This window comes from Macrobrachium nipponense, chromosome 28 (assembly GCF_015104395.2).
Source record: "Macrobrachium nipponense isolate FS-2020 chromosome 28, ASM1510439v2, whole genome shotgun sequence".
In the NCBI taxonomy this organism is placed as follows: Eukaryota; Metazoa; Arthropoda; class Malacostraca; order Decapoda; family Palaemonidae; genus Macrobrachium; species Macrobrachium nipponense.
In genome coordinates, this window is record NC_087217.1 from 69039259 (window position 1) to 69055534 (window position 16276).

At 36.5% G+C, this 16276-nt stretch overlaps 2 protein-coding genes across 3 annotated transcripts in view; one reads left to right on the forward strand and one right to left on the reverse strand.

Moving 5' to 3' along the window:
- Nucleotides 1-2880: 2880 nt before the first annotated feature.
- Nucleotides 2881-16276, forward strand: part of LOC135201859 (uncharacterized) — a 30141-nt gene continuing 16745 nt past the window's right edge. Inside the window, exon 1 of the mRNA XM_064231159.1 lies at nt 2881-2904. The gene's annotated coding sequence lies outside the window, so the exon portion shown is untranslated. The remainder of the gene's footprint in view (nt 2905-16276) is intronic.
- LOC135201861 (uncharacterized) overlaps nt 9156-16276 on the reverse strand; it is a 13258-nt gene continuing 6137 nt past the window's right edge. For both annotated transcript variants that reach the window (XR_010311622.1, XM_064231161.1), the window contains exons 2-4: nt 11603-12144; nt 10863-11042; nt 9156-10186 (exon numbers count right to left, since the gene is read on the reverse strand). Coding sequence is in view for 1 of the 2 variants with exons in the window: in XM_064231161.1 (XP_064087231.1) it covers nt 9945-10186; nt 10863-11042; nt 11603-12144 (964 nt within the window). In the remaining variant the exon portion in view is untranslated. The remainder of the gene's footprint in view (nt 10187-10862; nt 11043-11602; nt 12145-16276) is intronic.

Sequence of the window (16276 nt, forward strand, 5' to 3'; positions counted from 1 at the left end):
ATTTACTGTATGCGAATTACACCGTTAATATTCGAAATAGGATATTGTTATTATTGTTGAATGTAAGCTGAATGTAACTATCTAAAGCCCGGGATGCAGTGTTACCATACGGAAACACCACAGGCTGATGGACAGATGGAAAAAAACCCGAGTATAGTAAGGTTTTTAGAGCAGTGTAGACACATCGATGATGTCCTCTTGTTTCTTTTGTTCTTAGCACACCTTGGCAGAATGAATCTGGGAAAGAAAGAGGAGTGTATTAATGAGTGCACTGTATTGCTTTGCGAACATCCACTCCTCTGCGGACCTCATACATAGGTCAAGACTACAGACAGATTTACATATAGACAGACACACACATAGGCAAGCAAACAAACAATGTGTGTGATACAGACAGGCAGATATAACTTAATGTGATGACACATTTGAATTTTAGTAGGAATAATGGAAAACCAGCTGCCGTTACTTCTTGAGACTAGGGGAAGTGAGGGGGAGCGGCAAGTTGAGGCTTCGGGAGGGGCAACGTGAGTCTTGAGTGTGGCAGTTGCCCGCCCCCTAGAACCCCCTAAATGACGTCCCTGAGGGAGATAGTTTTATTCAGTATTAACTCGGTGTGTGTCCATCCACGCGTCACATCTGAGGTATTATAGTATACTAAACATGTTGAAAGCTCAGTGAGAATCCGTGTTTAGTACTAGCCAGTAGCCACGGCGTCCCATTGAGCTTCTGCCATTTTATAGCACCCCGGGGGTGATGCGTAAGTGGATACATAACCAGGTTAATAGCGTTTATTCCAGTAGCTATATAGTAGATTCACATCAGCCGTGCATTTGATATCTAGGCCAGTCCCTAACGACGCTCTTGATTGGCTGTTGATAAGCCAATGAAAGGGCCCGGATGGAAACTCTCTCGAGAGTTCACATAGGTAGGGTATATGTCCCAATTCTCCTGAGGGCTGCTTTTGAAAGACGTATCCCTCAGGAGAGGTGGAATATACATCCTACCTATGTGAGCTCTTGAGAGAGACTGAGAGTTTCCAGCCCCGTGATTGGCTTATGAACAGCCAATCAGGAGTGTCGTAAGGGACTGGCATAGACATAAGATGCACCGGTGATGTGAATCTACTATAGTGAAACATTTTATTACTGGGTAAGTGTTTCATAGCACAATTTGGAACGACAGATTAAAACCTATATTTTCATATTCTCATTCTCCCGACAGGTAAACCAACCACTATAGTCATAACAATAATCGGTTTTTCTCCATCTGTCCATCCGCCTGTGGTGCTTGCGTATGGTAACACTGCGTCACGGGCTTTAGATAGTTACATTCAAAAATAATAACAATATCCTATTTTGAATATTAACAGTGTAATTCGCATACAGTAAATTATTAAAATACTTTTCAGTTGCAAATGTACACCCAGATACCCTTTTATTTACATAAAACTTACACATAACGTAACTATTTAAAGCCCGGGACGCAGTGTTACCATACAAAAACACCACAGGCGGATGGACAGATGGAAAAAAACAGAGTATAGACTGTGATTAAATGAACTCTCTGGCGGGGCTGTTTGGAAATTGGGTCCTCTCCAAGTGTGTTTAATCTCCGCACTCTGCCAAATCTAAACAACAGCATAGAGATAAAACCCTATCCCCCATTCCAGACATCAAATATAATCTTTTTCGTTACGCAGAATTCTTAGTCAGTTACATAGGTTCACGATTGATAACGCTGATTATCTATCAGCATAGCATCTCATTTTGCTGCTCTTGCTAATATGGATAAACATCTAAAACTGTCTCTAAGGGGCTCTTCCGGTGGTCTCGGTATTTTTGGAGATTTCCCCTTTCTACATATATCTTGATCTCTTAATATCATGATTAAAGAATAAACTGGTAAGCAAGGAAATAGGAGATAAAGCATAACAGAGTAAGTTGGAAGAGTGAGGAAATAAACAATCGTATACAAACAGATTCTCTCTCTCAGAAAATAATTGATAGGAAATTTTGAAAAGAACGACACTCGTTGTTTATAATATATAAGTGGCAAAGAACAGTGTTTTTTAATTCGTAATTCGAAAAATGAACAAGAAATATGTCTCCTATTTATGTAGCATTAATTAACTACTTTTAAGTATCTGATTTTGTACTAATGGTAAAATGTATATTTCCAAGTACTGACAAAATAGTTAAAATAAAAAAAGCTGTAAGATTTAAAGAGAGATAGAGCAGGGCGGAATAAGATTAAAATACCTGGAAATGAAAACCAACCCCTATAATCTAAGAGCCTCAGGGTTTGTCTCGAAGACATTCAAAGGTCTGTCACACGTATAAAATTTTGTAAAATGGCAACAGGGAATATCTTCAAATGCCACTCCAGAGAGGTCTCTTCCTGGTGGTAAAACTATAATGAGGTTTCACTACTTGACTGACCATCTAGGCAATTATCGAATAGCGCCTGCAACCACCCGGTGATGAAACGCGAATCAATCAGCGAACTTTCGATCATGTGAAAAAGTGCACTCCGTTGTCGACAGTTCAGCTGCGTTACTCTTCTGCTGATGTTCGGTTGTTGCACTCCAAGTTGTGTTACTAATTGTCCCTCAAAAATGTTAGTGATAGTTGAACATCGTAGTTCTCATGCTTATTACATTAATATTAAAGTAAAAGGTCTGTGGCCTATGAAGGTGTCTTAAGACAAGCAAAGTGTATGAATGCTTATCTTGGTCGGTCAGTTTGCCTCGTGTTGTTGTAAGTGGTAGAACGTTGTAGTGCGAATCTGCTTTTAGCCTAGGCTAACCATTCGCGATTTAGCATTCCAGACGAAAATCATGCCAGTTTAAATTGCTGTCTTCTCCATAATACTGTGTAATTTAACTCTCCATAGGTAGAAGGTAAGGTAAGTAAAACTAGTGTCAATGACTAAGTTGTGTACTATTTCCTTTCGCGTTGTAACTTATACTCTTGTTTTTTCCATCTGTCCATCCGCCTGTGGTGTTTTCGTATGGTAACACTGTGTCCCGGTCTTTAAATAGTTACGCCATGTGTAAGTTTTAGGTAAATAAAAGGATATCTGGGTGTACATTTGCAACTGAAAAGTGTTTTAATAATTTACTGTATGCTAATTACACCTTTAATATTCGAAATAGGATATTATTATTGTTGAATGTAAGCTGAATGTAACTATCTAAAGCCCGGGACGCAGTGTTACCATACGCAAACACCACAGGCGGATGGACAGATGGAAAAAAACCGTGTATAGTAATACAGTAGCAATTATGTCCAGTTTTTATCATAAAAAATATTGCGTCATACCATGTACATATTGCTTGTGGTATCTGGACCTTGGAAAGTTTGTGAATACGAATGTTAATACATACTACATGGACCGAAATTTGTGCGAGAATGGCTGATCACAAAATGTTTGTTTCGCTATGAACAAAAGACCTTTGAACGTTCGGCAATATTTTTAATAAGCCCATGATCTTTATCCACTTCTCGGAAGGAGCTTACCTTTGAATTGCTTTTACCAAAGTGAGTTACCTTTATTTATACAATAGCATCGCATCTTATATATATTTAGTGATCAAGTTATTCAAAGTGAGTTTTTTGTATGTACTAGACTATGTGCTGTATAGCAGTCGATCTTAGAATCCTAAAATTGTCAACATATCTTGATTTACTGGAATATGTTGCATATTTTTGCTTCGGAAATGAAGGATGTTAAGGTGGTCGGTCTTCTTGAGTTTTTATTGGCTTGTGGTTGGTCCAGTAATAAAAATAAAATCCCAGTATCAGGGTGAGACCAGAATCAGTTCCCGGAGAAGGCTGGACGATATGGGTCTAGTAAGCCAAGCAACAAGTCATTGGCTTCTTATGAGAAATTGGACAGTGAACTATAGAGCTATACCTTCGCCACAAGGAATATAGGAAAATATAGAAATTCCGGCACTCATGTCTTTCTTGTGCAGTATTCCCACATACCTCCAGTCTCCCGTAGCTTAGCTATAGTATAAATAGTTCGGAACTTCGGTCCCGTTCAGTCTCCCAACACTTGTGGTGCCGAAAGGAATCCAGCAGCTGTCACTACCACGTGTTATTCTTCCCAGATGACACCACCACACACACGTGTGTTTATGTGAATTGCTTTTACGTAAATCAAGTTATTAATATAAAACAAGTGCTTGGGTGGCCAAAAGATCGTGTAACTATACTCGATTTTTTCTCTCTGTCCACCGCCTGTGGTGTTTGTGTATGGTAACACTGCGTCCCGGGCTTTAGATAGCGACATTCAGCTTACATTCAACAATAATAAACAAAACCTCCTATTTCGAAATTTAACGTTGTAATTCGCATACAGTAAATTATTAAACACTTTTCAGTTTGCAAATGTACGCCCAGATATCCTTTTATTTACTTAAAACTTACACATAACGTAACTATCTAAAGCCCGGGACGCAGTGTTACCATACGCAAACACCACAGGCGGGTGGACATGGAAAAAAAAGAGTATAGTACTCTTTTGATTCACTTTCATAGCAATTGTATACTTGTGTGTGTAAACTATATATATATATATATATATATATATATATATATACATATATATATATATATATATATATATATATATATATAATATATATAGTATATCTATAAATCAGGTCTTTGGGAGTATGAAGGTCTGAAATCCATAAGGAGACTAAATAAGCTCACCTCCTCAGATCGTATATTAATCTCATGGTTTTAAACATTTTAGTTTAAAAATCTGTTGAAAGGTCGCTACGATTTAATTTGTCCATTGAAGGGCATTTCATAAGTTAACGAAACATAGATTCTTTGAAACTGAATGTTGAGCAATGATCCAAAGACATCGATTACTTTTCTTTCTAATAGATCATCCACTTGATTGGTAATAACATGTTCCGGATTTAAATTTGGAGTGTTTTGTAAAAGTAACCTAATTAATAGAATTCTACGCTTAAACAATGAATATTTGATACATATATTTACCAGCATTTAAGTGAATTTTTAAAATAATTGAAAAACAAAACTTTGTCAGCAATATCACAACCTCATTAATTTTGTCCCGAATCTTCCCATTAGCCTCTCCACTCGTGGTCAAGTTCTGTGTGATCGAAAAGCTTATGCCGTTACCTGGCGGTAGAAACCCTTGACAGCTTTAAAAAAAATTGTAACGTATCGAGCTTTGCCTTTCCCATTTTTTCACTTGGGGCCTCCCATTGTCGTACTCGGGTGGTAGAGGCGTTCGTGTTTTGGCGGCGAACGATAATACCTGGTACGAAGCGGTTGGAAAGACACTGAAGTTTGATGTGAAACAGGAGAGTTCCGAACTTCCGACCCACCATACGTTTTCATATGCAGTATTTTTCCATCACCGAAAATGTTACAAACTTTTCTGAGTTCGTGATAAAGTTTCTTGTTGGATGAAAAGTTAACAATGGAGAACGTGATAAATTGTAAAATAAACATGAGTAGTAAAAGGGCACAAGGCAAGTTTTGTGAACTGCACTACTTTGAAGGGGAAGCTGATGATATTATTATTATTATTATTGTTATTATTATTATTATTATTGTTATTATTATTATTATTATTATTATTATTATTATTATTATTATTATTATTTTAGAGAACTTGGTAATGAGTCTCTTGAAAGTTGACTTTCCATAAAAAAAAAGGGGGGATTTGGATGAGAGTGATGCTGCTCGAACACATTTGAGATCTATAGGTGGAAAAGAACATTGAAACATATTTATTTGTTTTAATGTCTTTCACATCAATCCTCAGACCTATGAACAAACTGCCAACGGTGTTTCCTGTTTAGCTCGTTTAAGACTACTTTCTATAATTCGGTGTCCTATGTTCTAAATATAAACTAGAAATTATGAACCTTTCTCTTCGTTCCTTTCACCAGAGAGGACTCTCGACATCTCGCCCTTTGTTCATGATTGGTTTGGTCGTAATAGGTAATCATTAGTTCAATTTTCAATGTTGTTTTATATCAGGCGAAGCATGCCGCTCAGTTATAACTCAAGTTTTAAAAAAATGTCATAGGGCAATATTGTAGCATTTGAAAGTAGCCCGCCATCTGCACGCCGTGGGCTACTTTGACAACGCTTAACAAAACAACGGGGGCATATGCTTTCACACAACCCTCACTCCACCCCGTTAGTCTATTTTTATCGGCCTTAGTTTTGAAAAACATATTTCCTTTTTTTTTCTTTTTTGCATTTCAGGTGGAGGAAGCCCTCAAGCTTTGGGCGGCGATGGAAGGCAGAGATTCTTGTCGTTCGCGGTGTTGGTGTCGCTTGGGTCGGGTGGTCGGTAGTTTTGAAGGAGGTCCATCGACGACACTGCTTGCCAATTACCTTTTAGGGTCTTGGTGGAAGGAAGAGCTCGATCATATCATGAGGGGTGCTTTCGCTTCTGACTGCTCTGGGTGGGAGTGTGGAATGGATGAAGTAGTAGACCGTTACGATTCAGCTTGAACGTTTGCAGATGGAAAATTACGACTTGGTCTTGAGTTTTCGTGATAAAAAGTCATTGCCCATACAGAAGCTTCTAAGGTACAAGTTCACATTGTAATTGAAGTTTTCTGCAATTGACGACTCATCCCAAAGTTTTGTCTATATATATACTATATATGATATATATATATATATATATATATATAATATATATATATATATATATATAAGATGATAGTGTGTGGTGTAGTTGGAAGTTAAGAAATTATTCAGCTGATTGTATTTAGATTTCTCATTGTGTTAAGATCAAATAAGCATCGAAGTAAGAGGCCGGGCTTCGGCGTGATTAGATTAATAAGGAATTTATTTATATTTTTAACTGGATACGATTTTATTTATATGTATAGAATAATAATGTATCTGTCATATTTTTATTTATCTATGTAAAAGAATTATGTGTTTATGTAGCTAAAGTTTGAAGCGCGTTCGTCGTCTGTGAAACTTTAGTGCTGGAGTTTGACTCTCTCTCTCTCTCTCTCTCTCTCTCTCTCTCTCTCTCTCTCTCTCTCCTCAGGATGTATCCAGTGATGCCCTTTTAAAGAGAAGAAGCCCCTAATGACCAAGGCGCTATCTTAACTTGATCTCCATCGTATCGCTGGAAGCTATTTTCCTTTCCCAATTATGAACGATGGCCCGTCCCCCAAAAATACCTCTTACGTAAAACCGTTGGTTCAAGTCAGTGAAAGAAATGTTATTAAGGACAGCAGTTATGTATTTTTTATCCTTTTTGTTCCAAGAAGTATTTGGTCTTTCCTTAGTTTGTTTACTTACATACAGTATGGGTGTTGTGTAACAGAATACGGATCTTTAGCGGCTGACAGAGTAGCTGCGTCAGATTAAGTGTTCGAATTCCGTAATTTTATACATGTGTGTATATATATATATATATATATATATATATATATACGTACATATATATATATATTATATATATATATATATATATATATATATATATATATATACATAATATATGTGTGTGTGTGTGAAGTACTTTTAATGGTCACGTAAGATGAATTGTCTTAACTCCTTATTGCGAATTTCAGACAAATAAAAACATCGGGAGAGAAAATAGCATAGAACCTTAGTTTTTAAAGACTCCATTACCAGGAACGGGCGCCTCAGATTAATCGAAACATGCAGTTATCGATAATGAAGCCGGTTTTGAAGTACAGTATGCAAAACACCGTTAATCACGCAGTTTGATTGAGCCTTTGCATTTTAAGTGAAGTTATTCATTACGTTGCTCTAGAGCAAGTTGATGAGTATGTGATGGTAATGGAATGGGTAGATTCTTGACGAAGGATGTTAAGTTTTACTTGAAGACTATACTCTGTTTTTTTTTCATCTGTCCACCCGCCTGTGGTGTTTGTGTATGGTAACACTGCGTCCCGCGCTTTAGATAGTTACGCTAGGTGTAAGTTTTAGGTAAATAAAAGGATATTTAAGCGTACATTTGCAACTGAAAAGTGTTTTAATGATTTACTTTATGCGGGAATTACACCGTTAATATTCGAAATAGGATATTGTTGAATGTAAGCTGTATGTAACTATACTCTGTTTTTTTTCATCCGTCCATCTGCCTGTGGTGTTTTTGTATGGTAACACTGCGTCCCGGGCTTTAGATAGTTACGCTATGTGTAAGTTTTAGGTAAATAAAAGGATATCTGGGTGTACATTTGCAACTGAGAAGTGTTTTAATAATTTACTGTATGCGAATTACACCGTTAATGTTCGAAATAGGATATTGTTATTATTGTTGATTGTAAGCTGTATGTAAGTATCTAAAGCCCGGGACGCAGTGTTACCATACGGAAACACCACAGGATGGTGGACAGATGGGGAAAACCGAGTATAGGTAAGGATGCGGTGATGCACAGTGGGAAACCCCCCGCCACGTTGGCTTTACCTTGGTTGCAGACCAGAAGTGCGACGTGGTGTGTGTATGTAATATATGCATTATTATATATATGTGTATGTGTGTGTAATCAACATAATAATAAGAAAGATAATTACAATTTGTTGAATTTAATGGGTCTGTATAAAATCGTTGACTCCCTCCACATCGACTCGTAAACTGCTTTAGTGGTTTGGAAAAAACCGACTTTCGTTAGTGTCCGTCCATTCTGTTTCCTTTAGTTCTGAGGATATTCCCATTTTGTGTGTTCGCTGATGCCTTTTTGACATGGCAGTGTTCTTTCTCGGATGCGAGAATATTTATAATCTATAACCTTTTTGATTTCCTCCTTTTGTATGCCTTTTCCCAGCAGATTTTTGCGGGGAGATAGAATGACTGCTTGTTGTAAGATAAGTGATGTAAAATAGGGATGAAAATAACAATAAAATTAATAATTTTTAGATGTGGCTTCTTGCTTAGGAAGGTGTTCATAGGCCTTCATGTTATAATCCCAAGCTGATGTTGCTACCCATTTGTAGGTGGGTCGACTTGTGGTCGTAGGGAAGGTACAGATCTACGGAACTTTTGAATGGAAGCCCGTTGCTATACCAGTCAACTATGTGATCATTTATGGTCACGAGGGAACATGAAACACGGAGTGGAAAACCTTAAGAAATTATTTTGCCTTTATAAGAAATCGTCCTCAGAGTAACAAATATTTTTTATAAGATCCCACGTATGGACTGATTACTCCATGTGAGCCATCTAGTAAGGTATTAAAGGTCAAAATAAATTGACTTGAATATGCAGTTAGAACTGGTGGGGAAAAGGTGCTTTATTTTGTACACTCAAGTGAAAAATCACGAATTGGGTGGTCCCACACTAGTATAGTTACAGAGATGTAAGATGATTGTTTCCCGAAGGGGATTTGAAAGAGAATCGATAATATCGGTAATCTTAGCTGATGTCCAAGATGATTAGACAGCTGTTTCTGACCAGAAATCCTACCCCAAAACTAGTGAGTGGTTATTTAACCCCTTTTAGTTTTCTTGTAAAAGAAAACTATTGTGCCGACTTTGTTGTCTGTCTGTCCGCCCTCAGAACTTAAAAGCGACTGAGGCTAGAGGGCTGCAAACTGCTATGTTGAACATCCACCCTCCAATCATCAAACATACCATATTGCAGCCCTCTAGCCTCAGTAGTTTTTTTTTTTTAAGTGTTAAAGTTAGCCATAATCATGCGTCAAGCAACTACATAGTCCAGGCCACCATCAGGTCGTGATTCAAGTTTCAGGGTCTGCGGCACATTCAGAAAACTAGATTTTAAAAAAAAATTTATTTCCAGTCTCCAACCCTCTGGTGCTATCCTCTCTATTATAGGCTAAAGTTATTAAAATAGAATATCTGTTGTATGTGGTTCGAGATTAATTTATTGAACAAGCGTCATTACGAGACGAACATTCCCGTTTTACGGTTCTGTAGTTGTATTCCATCCTAAATGATTAATCTCTCAGAAGACTCGATGTAGTGGATGATGAAATCGAGCGTGTTGCCAGCGCCCCGTATGTTGACGATGTCCTCTGGGCTTAAGACTGATTTCAGGGCCATGTCGGCGATGCGCGACGCCCCGGCTGTGCCCAGTAGGAACAGGAGACCTCGGAGCACGACCGTCAGCGTCTTCAGAGCCGTTCTCACCAAAACCAGAAACAGGTCCTCTATGTTTTCCCAGAACTGACCTGAAATTAAGAGATTCGTTTGTTATGAGGGCATGGCTCAGCCAAGTAAGCCTGTGGTAAAGTCTGACACCTTGTGAGAGACTCTTTTTGGTTGTCAAAAGCTTCAGAGACCTATCATGAAATGCCTGACAAAAAAAAAAAAAAAAAAAAAAAAAAGTAGACGACCTGTCTCTCATGATCATTTGAGTCAGTCGTAAAAGTCTTTTGGCTCGAATAAATTTTTTTTTCAGAGCTATATAGTTATCGACGGTAAGATAAATTAAGTATTCTATAAGAGTAAAAAAAAAAAAAAAAAAAAAAAAAAAAAAAGTTGTAGGTTTCATAGGGTACCTCCTGCTCTGGAAGCTAAAATAATTTGTTAGTGTTGAAAAATGTACGAGAAGTTTGTGTACTATTTTCTTGTTCTTGTTCACTTTCAAATAACAGGAGCTGAGAGGATATGAAGGATAGGCACAAGGGTCTATAGTACTATGCCTTTTTCTTAAAGTGTACAATACACACACAAAAGTATCCTAGAAAAGCTACGGTTTCTCAGAGAGAGAGAGAGAAAAAAATGGCATAATTTCTATTTACAGGAATTTTGTTCACACTATTGTGAGAAAACCCAAATTAAAGAGTTTGTCCCCGTTAGACAGCTCTAGAAAACAGTAGAGAGAAATGTAACGCTAATTCTTACTTGAAAAAGGAAGGCGATTCGTAGCTGGACCGATGGGGTTCGCGCCCAGGTCAAATTGAGTGTCTGGTCCGGCAGCCGGTTGCCTCGTTAACGGGTCGTCGAAGTACTGGTTGTTGTTAATGAACTCGTTCATTCTCGATAGAGGGACAAGTGCATAAATTTCGTCTGGGCGCAGATGATCTGTGAAATCACTTTAGTTGAACAATGACACAACAACAATTGGACAAGTGCACCTCGTGCTTGGAGAAACTATGAATTTCGCCTGATAAGTTTTAATTCAGAGCAAATGGAATAAACTAGTGGCTCTGTCGAGCATTTCTGCTCACGGTTGCCTCAGCAGACTCTTGACTATTATGTTCTAGATACAAATTTAAAACGATTCAGCAATTGGATATATATAGAGTCCACCATGTAGGGACAGGAAGTAACTTTATTCTTATGTAAACATTAAATGATCATATATTAATTTAAAAGGCCCCCAGTTTAAGCAAGAGAAAGATGTTTCTCCATGTACGAAGCGCGAATGCTCTGAAGATACTCATATATATATTATATATATATATATATATATCTATATATTAATATATATGGATACTGTCTATATTTAGGTCAGATGTTCTGAAGACGTTGAATATCTTACGAAAGTATATAAAAAGACCTGTATATTGTTACGTAATAATGTGAAAGTTAATAGATTTACCAGGAAGAGTTATTTCCTGGTAACATCCAAGGATACGTACCATTAATGTTTCCATGCGTTCCCATCGTTACAGTAGGGTACATCGGGTATTCTGGTGATAGTGACTGGGTATTGAAAAGAGGTTCATTCTGGAGAGCCGTCGGAGCGATATTATTGGTGGGAACATTCGACAATTGTGCTGGATAGAGTGGTTTCATCGACATGGTCGGCATGGAAAAATAATCTATCCCTTGGCCATCGAACTCATCGGGTTCCTCTTGATACTGAAAGAGCTTTCTGTGGATCTTGCGAGACAACTCGTTAAGTGTCAGTGATGCAGGCATCTTTGGTCGCGCAATTTTAGACCGAACTAGGGTCGGGACAGAGAGACTGTCCGTAAAAACTTGTCTGAAGCGTGAATGAGACTTTACATCTAAATCCACAGGTAGGGCATTCGAACTATTTGCGGATTGTGATAATAAATGGGAAGTTTTTGAGGGAGAAAACGATGATACGGAGATGGAGAGCATCACAGTTCTGTTGTGGAGTATCCAGACAAGGATTTGCGCTATCGCGACGAGGGTGAGAAGCTGACATAGGATTCTGAAAGAAACGAAATATTGTCAGATATGTAGATGAATTTAGGTATTAATAAACTAAAAGGATCACACACACACACACACACACACACACACACACACACATATATATATATATATATATATATATATATATATATTATATATATATATATATATATATTATATACAGGGTGTAACACGAGTTTATGCAAGTATTTCGGTAAATGAAAGAAAAAATCATTCTCAGCAGAAAATGTTCTATAAACATATATATTTTAAGGCTTCGTTTGACGGTGAGGTGACTTTTTAAAATAATTGTTTTTCCTTCGCGCTGCGCCTGGCCAAGATGGTGAACACGATGTCTGATTGTACTCGGTTTTTTTCCATCTGTCCACTCGCCTGTGGTGTTTTTGTATGGTAACACTGCGTTCCGGGCTTTAGATAGTTACAATCAGCTTACATTCAACGATTATAATATCTTATGTCGAATATTAACGGTGTAATTCGCATACAGTAAATTATTAAAACACTTTTCAGTGACAATTGTACACCAAGATATCCTTTTATTTACCTAAAACTTACACATAGCGTAACTATCTGAAGCCCAGGACGCAGTGTTACCATACGTAAACACCAAAGGCGGGTGGGCAGATGAAAAAAAAAAAAAAAAACAGAGTATAGTCAGTGATATGGGGTGTGTGGGGGAAGGTTGATGAAGTGCATTAGGCAACTGTATTGACTCAAGTCTTTTAATTATGATTTTTTTTTTCCGCAAGTCTTTGAGAAATGTAATTTTACAGCCCCTTCAATTAGTAAATCACCTGTGAACAGATCTCACCGTAATCTAATTCTAATGATTAGCTTTACGTATCAAGAAAGTCTTTTCCAGCTGACAGAGATGAGAGCATTTTCTGAGGTGTGGTTTTACTTTGACTGGTGTGTGATGAATACTTCTGATGGAGAACGAGAGGGTTTTGATAATATGTTTTAAATCTTTGATCAGCGTGTAATGAATAAGCCTATCTTTGATGGAGGAGGGGAAATTCTATTTGGCTTGCTTTTCTCTTGTTTATTGGAGTCTAGAGAATACCATGGATGGAGAGGGAGAAGGTTTCTATGATACATGCATATTTCCTCTTTGTTCAGTATCTAAAGAATACATTTAATTTCGAAGTATTTTATTCACATCAGCCTAATCGCCGATTTGCTGTTTTTATAACAGAGGAGATCACTTTTACAAAACCCATAAATAAACCTCATATCTCCATATACCACATTACTGAAACTTTAAGTCATTGTCTCCAGTTTCTTGCTCACATTTAGTAATAACGATTATTTGATTTTATTTTAGAAATTCACCTCACTGACATACAACGCCTTACAATGCATATGTTTATAGAACGCTTTCTGCTCAGAATAACTTCCTTTCATTTCCCAAAATATTCGCATGAACTCGTGTTACACCCATATATATAATATATATATATATATATATATATATATAGTATATATATATGTATAGTTTTTTGTGTTTGTGCTCGTTATGAATATGTACATATATATGTACAAGCACATACATATATATAAAGTATATATATATATATATATATATATATATATATATATATATATATATATATATATATATATATATATATATATATATATATCTGTGTGTGTGTGTGTGTGTGTGTGTGTGTGTGATAAGCATTAAGCTACAAATAACCAATTCGCTCTACCGCAGAAATAATATATTTTCATAGTATATGTTAACCGAAAGCGAATTTTTTAGTTGATAATGTTTCGTCTCGTGGGATTGAATCAGCGAATATAGAAACTCAGGACTGCAGAGATGATTAAACGTCCGGCATTGGAGGTATAAGTTAACTCACTGTCGAATTCGGGTATTTATGATTAGAATCGACTCAACCCACCTCTACTGTGTTAACCGTGTAGTGCGGGCAAAACTTATTATTAACTAAAAAAATTCCCCTTTCGGTCAACATATATGAAAATATATTATTTCCGAGGTAGAGCAAAGGAGAACTTGTTTGTTTACTAATACGTCCTGCTAACCAATGTCAGTACTTATAAATGGTAACTTTTCACGGATTGGTTTTATATATATATATATATATATATATATATATATATATATATATATCTATATATATACTACTTATATATATATATATATTATTATATATACTAAATATAATATGCACACACACACATATGTATATATATATATATAATATATATATATATATATATATATATATATATATATATATATATGTATATATATATTATATATATAATATGCATATACACGCACACACACACACACACACACATATATATATACACTTTATATATCACTGGTAAAAATCGTCTATTACAACAGAATTATATCTAATAAAAGGAGCCCATAAAAATGCCAAAATATATAAAGTAATTACTATATTTCAGAGACTGCTGTCTCTCTCTTCAGGTAGGTAATGAATGAGAAAAGTTACAGGAAAGGTGGTATTTATACCAAGAGATCCATCCACAGGTAGCTGCTTAACTAGGTCACCCCGGTTGATAATTTCCCTTTGATCTTCTTGAGCGTTGGTTGAAGAAAGACTTTATTTGTAATATCTGAATCACAGAAGCCCCTTGAGATATTCATTACCTGTCTTTATTTAGTCAAGGGCCGTTCTATCATTTGACTTTCGTACCTACATTTACTGCTATAAATTATATGTGATAAATTCTAGTTTATTCTGTTGTTATGGTTATTTATATGGTTAGAAATAGCTAAGCTCTGTTGTCCATAACTAACTGAGCGTTTATGTTGTATTAATCTCTGGGAAAGTGATTTCCCTGTAAAGCCGATGTAAAATTGGTCACAGTCCAGGCACGGAATTTTGTCTACTCCTGTGTCTTTGGAGATTGGCTTTTGTTGGACTTTAATCAGGGATTTGGCTGTGGCATTTGGGTAGGTAAAGGTAAAAGAATTAGATTTTTCGTGTCTGTGGGATTTTTATTTTATTGTTGGGTGTCTCTCTGGTCTTGTTTTGAGGGGGTCAGCAGAAAATTACGTTTGCTTAATGAATTGCTTTCTCAGTTATAAGATCAGGATACCTTAAAGACGAAAGTTGCATATGAATTAGTTCAAATTTGTAAGGCTCTTAAGAATAGGTTACAGGCTACGCCTATCTTGATAGAAATGTCATGATAACTTAAGTAATGAATGTATGGAAGTGAGAATGCCGTTTTTCGCTGTATGGTAAATTTGTATTCTGTCATGTCTCTAATTATTAAAACATCAGGAAAAGAAATTTTGTTGTCTGTTTCCCATCCAACTTTAAATTTGATGCTGGGCACTAATGCATTTAATTTTGAAAGGAATTCGTTGAAATTGCCCTACCTATTATCCCAAAATGTTAGAATATCATCTACATATCTCATCCACAGCGTGATTTTGGGTTTTATTGCACTTATTATTATAGTTTCAAAGTAATCCATGTTTAGATTGGCTAAAACAAGACTTAAAAGCTACCCATGCTGCACCCGAATTTTTGCCTATAGAATGACTCCCCGAAGGAAAATACGTTATTAGATACACATAATTCAACTAACTTTATTATTTCGTCAAGAGCCAGTGGGAAATGATCTGAAAAGGGGGCTAATTTTTCTCTCGAAAACGGTAGAACATCCTGTACTGGTGCTTTTGTGAATAGGGAATCTACATCAAGGCTTAAAAGTTTTATGTTGTGAAGTGGTATATGTGATTCTCTGAATTTGTGACAAAATTCTTCTGAATGTTTAATGTGACTGGGAGAAAAAGTGCCTAAGGAAGGGGAAATGAGGCCAGCTAACCATTTAGAAATTTCATAATTGAAAGCTCCGGCACATAAGTTGATGGGTCTAAATGGAAGAATACTTTGTGAGTTTGGGAAGGCCATAAAAGTAAGGCAGTTTTGGGTTAATGACCTTAATTTTCTCCAATAGTTCAATGCTCTTTTTGTCTTGCTCAATTAATCCTACTTTCCTTAAAAAAAAAAAAATCTTTGGGGACATCTTGAAGGGGATTTTTCGTCAATTTGTCGTAAGTATTTGTGTCACTAAGAAGTTGGTTGATTTTGTCGAGGTAGAAGTCTTTGTCC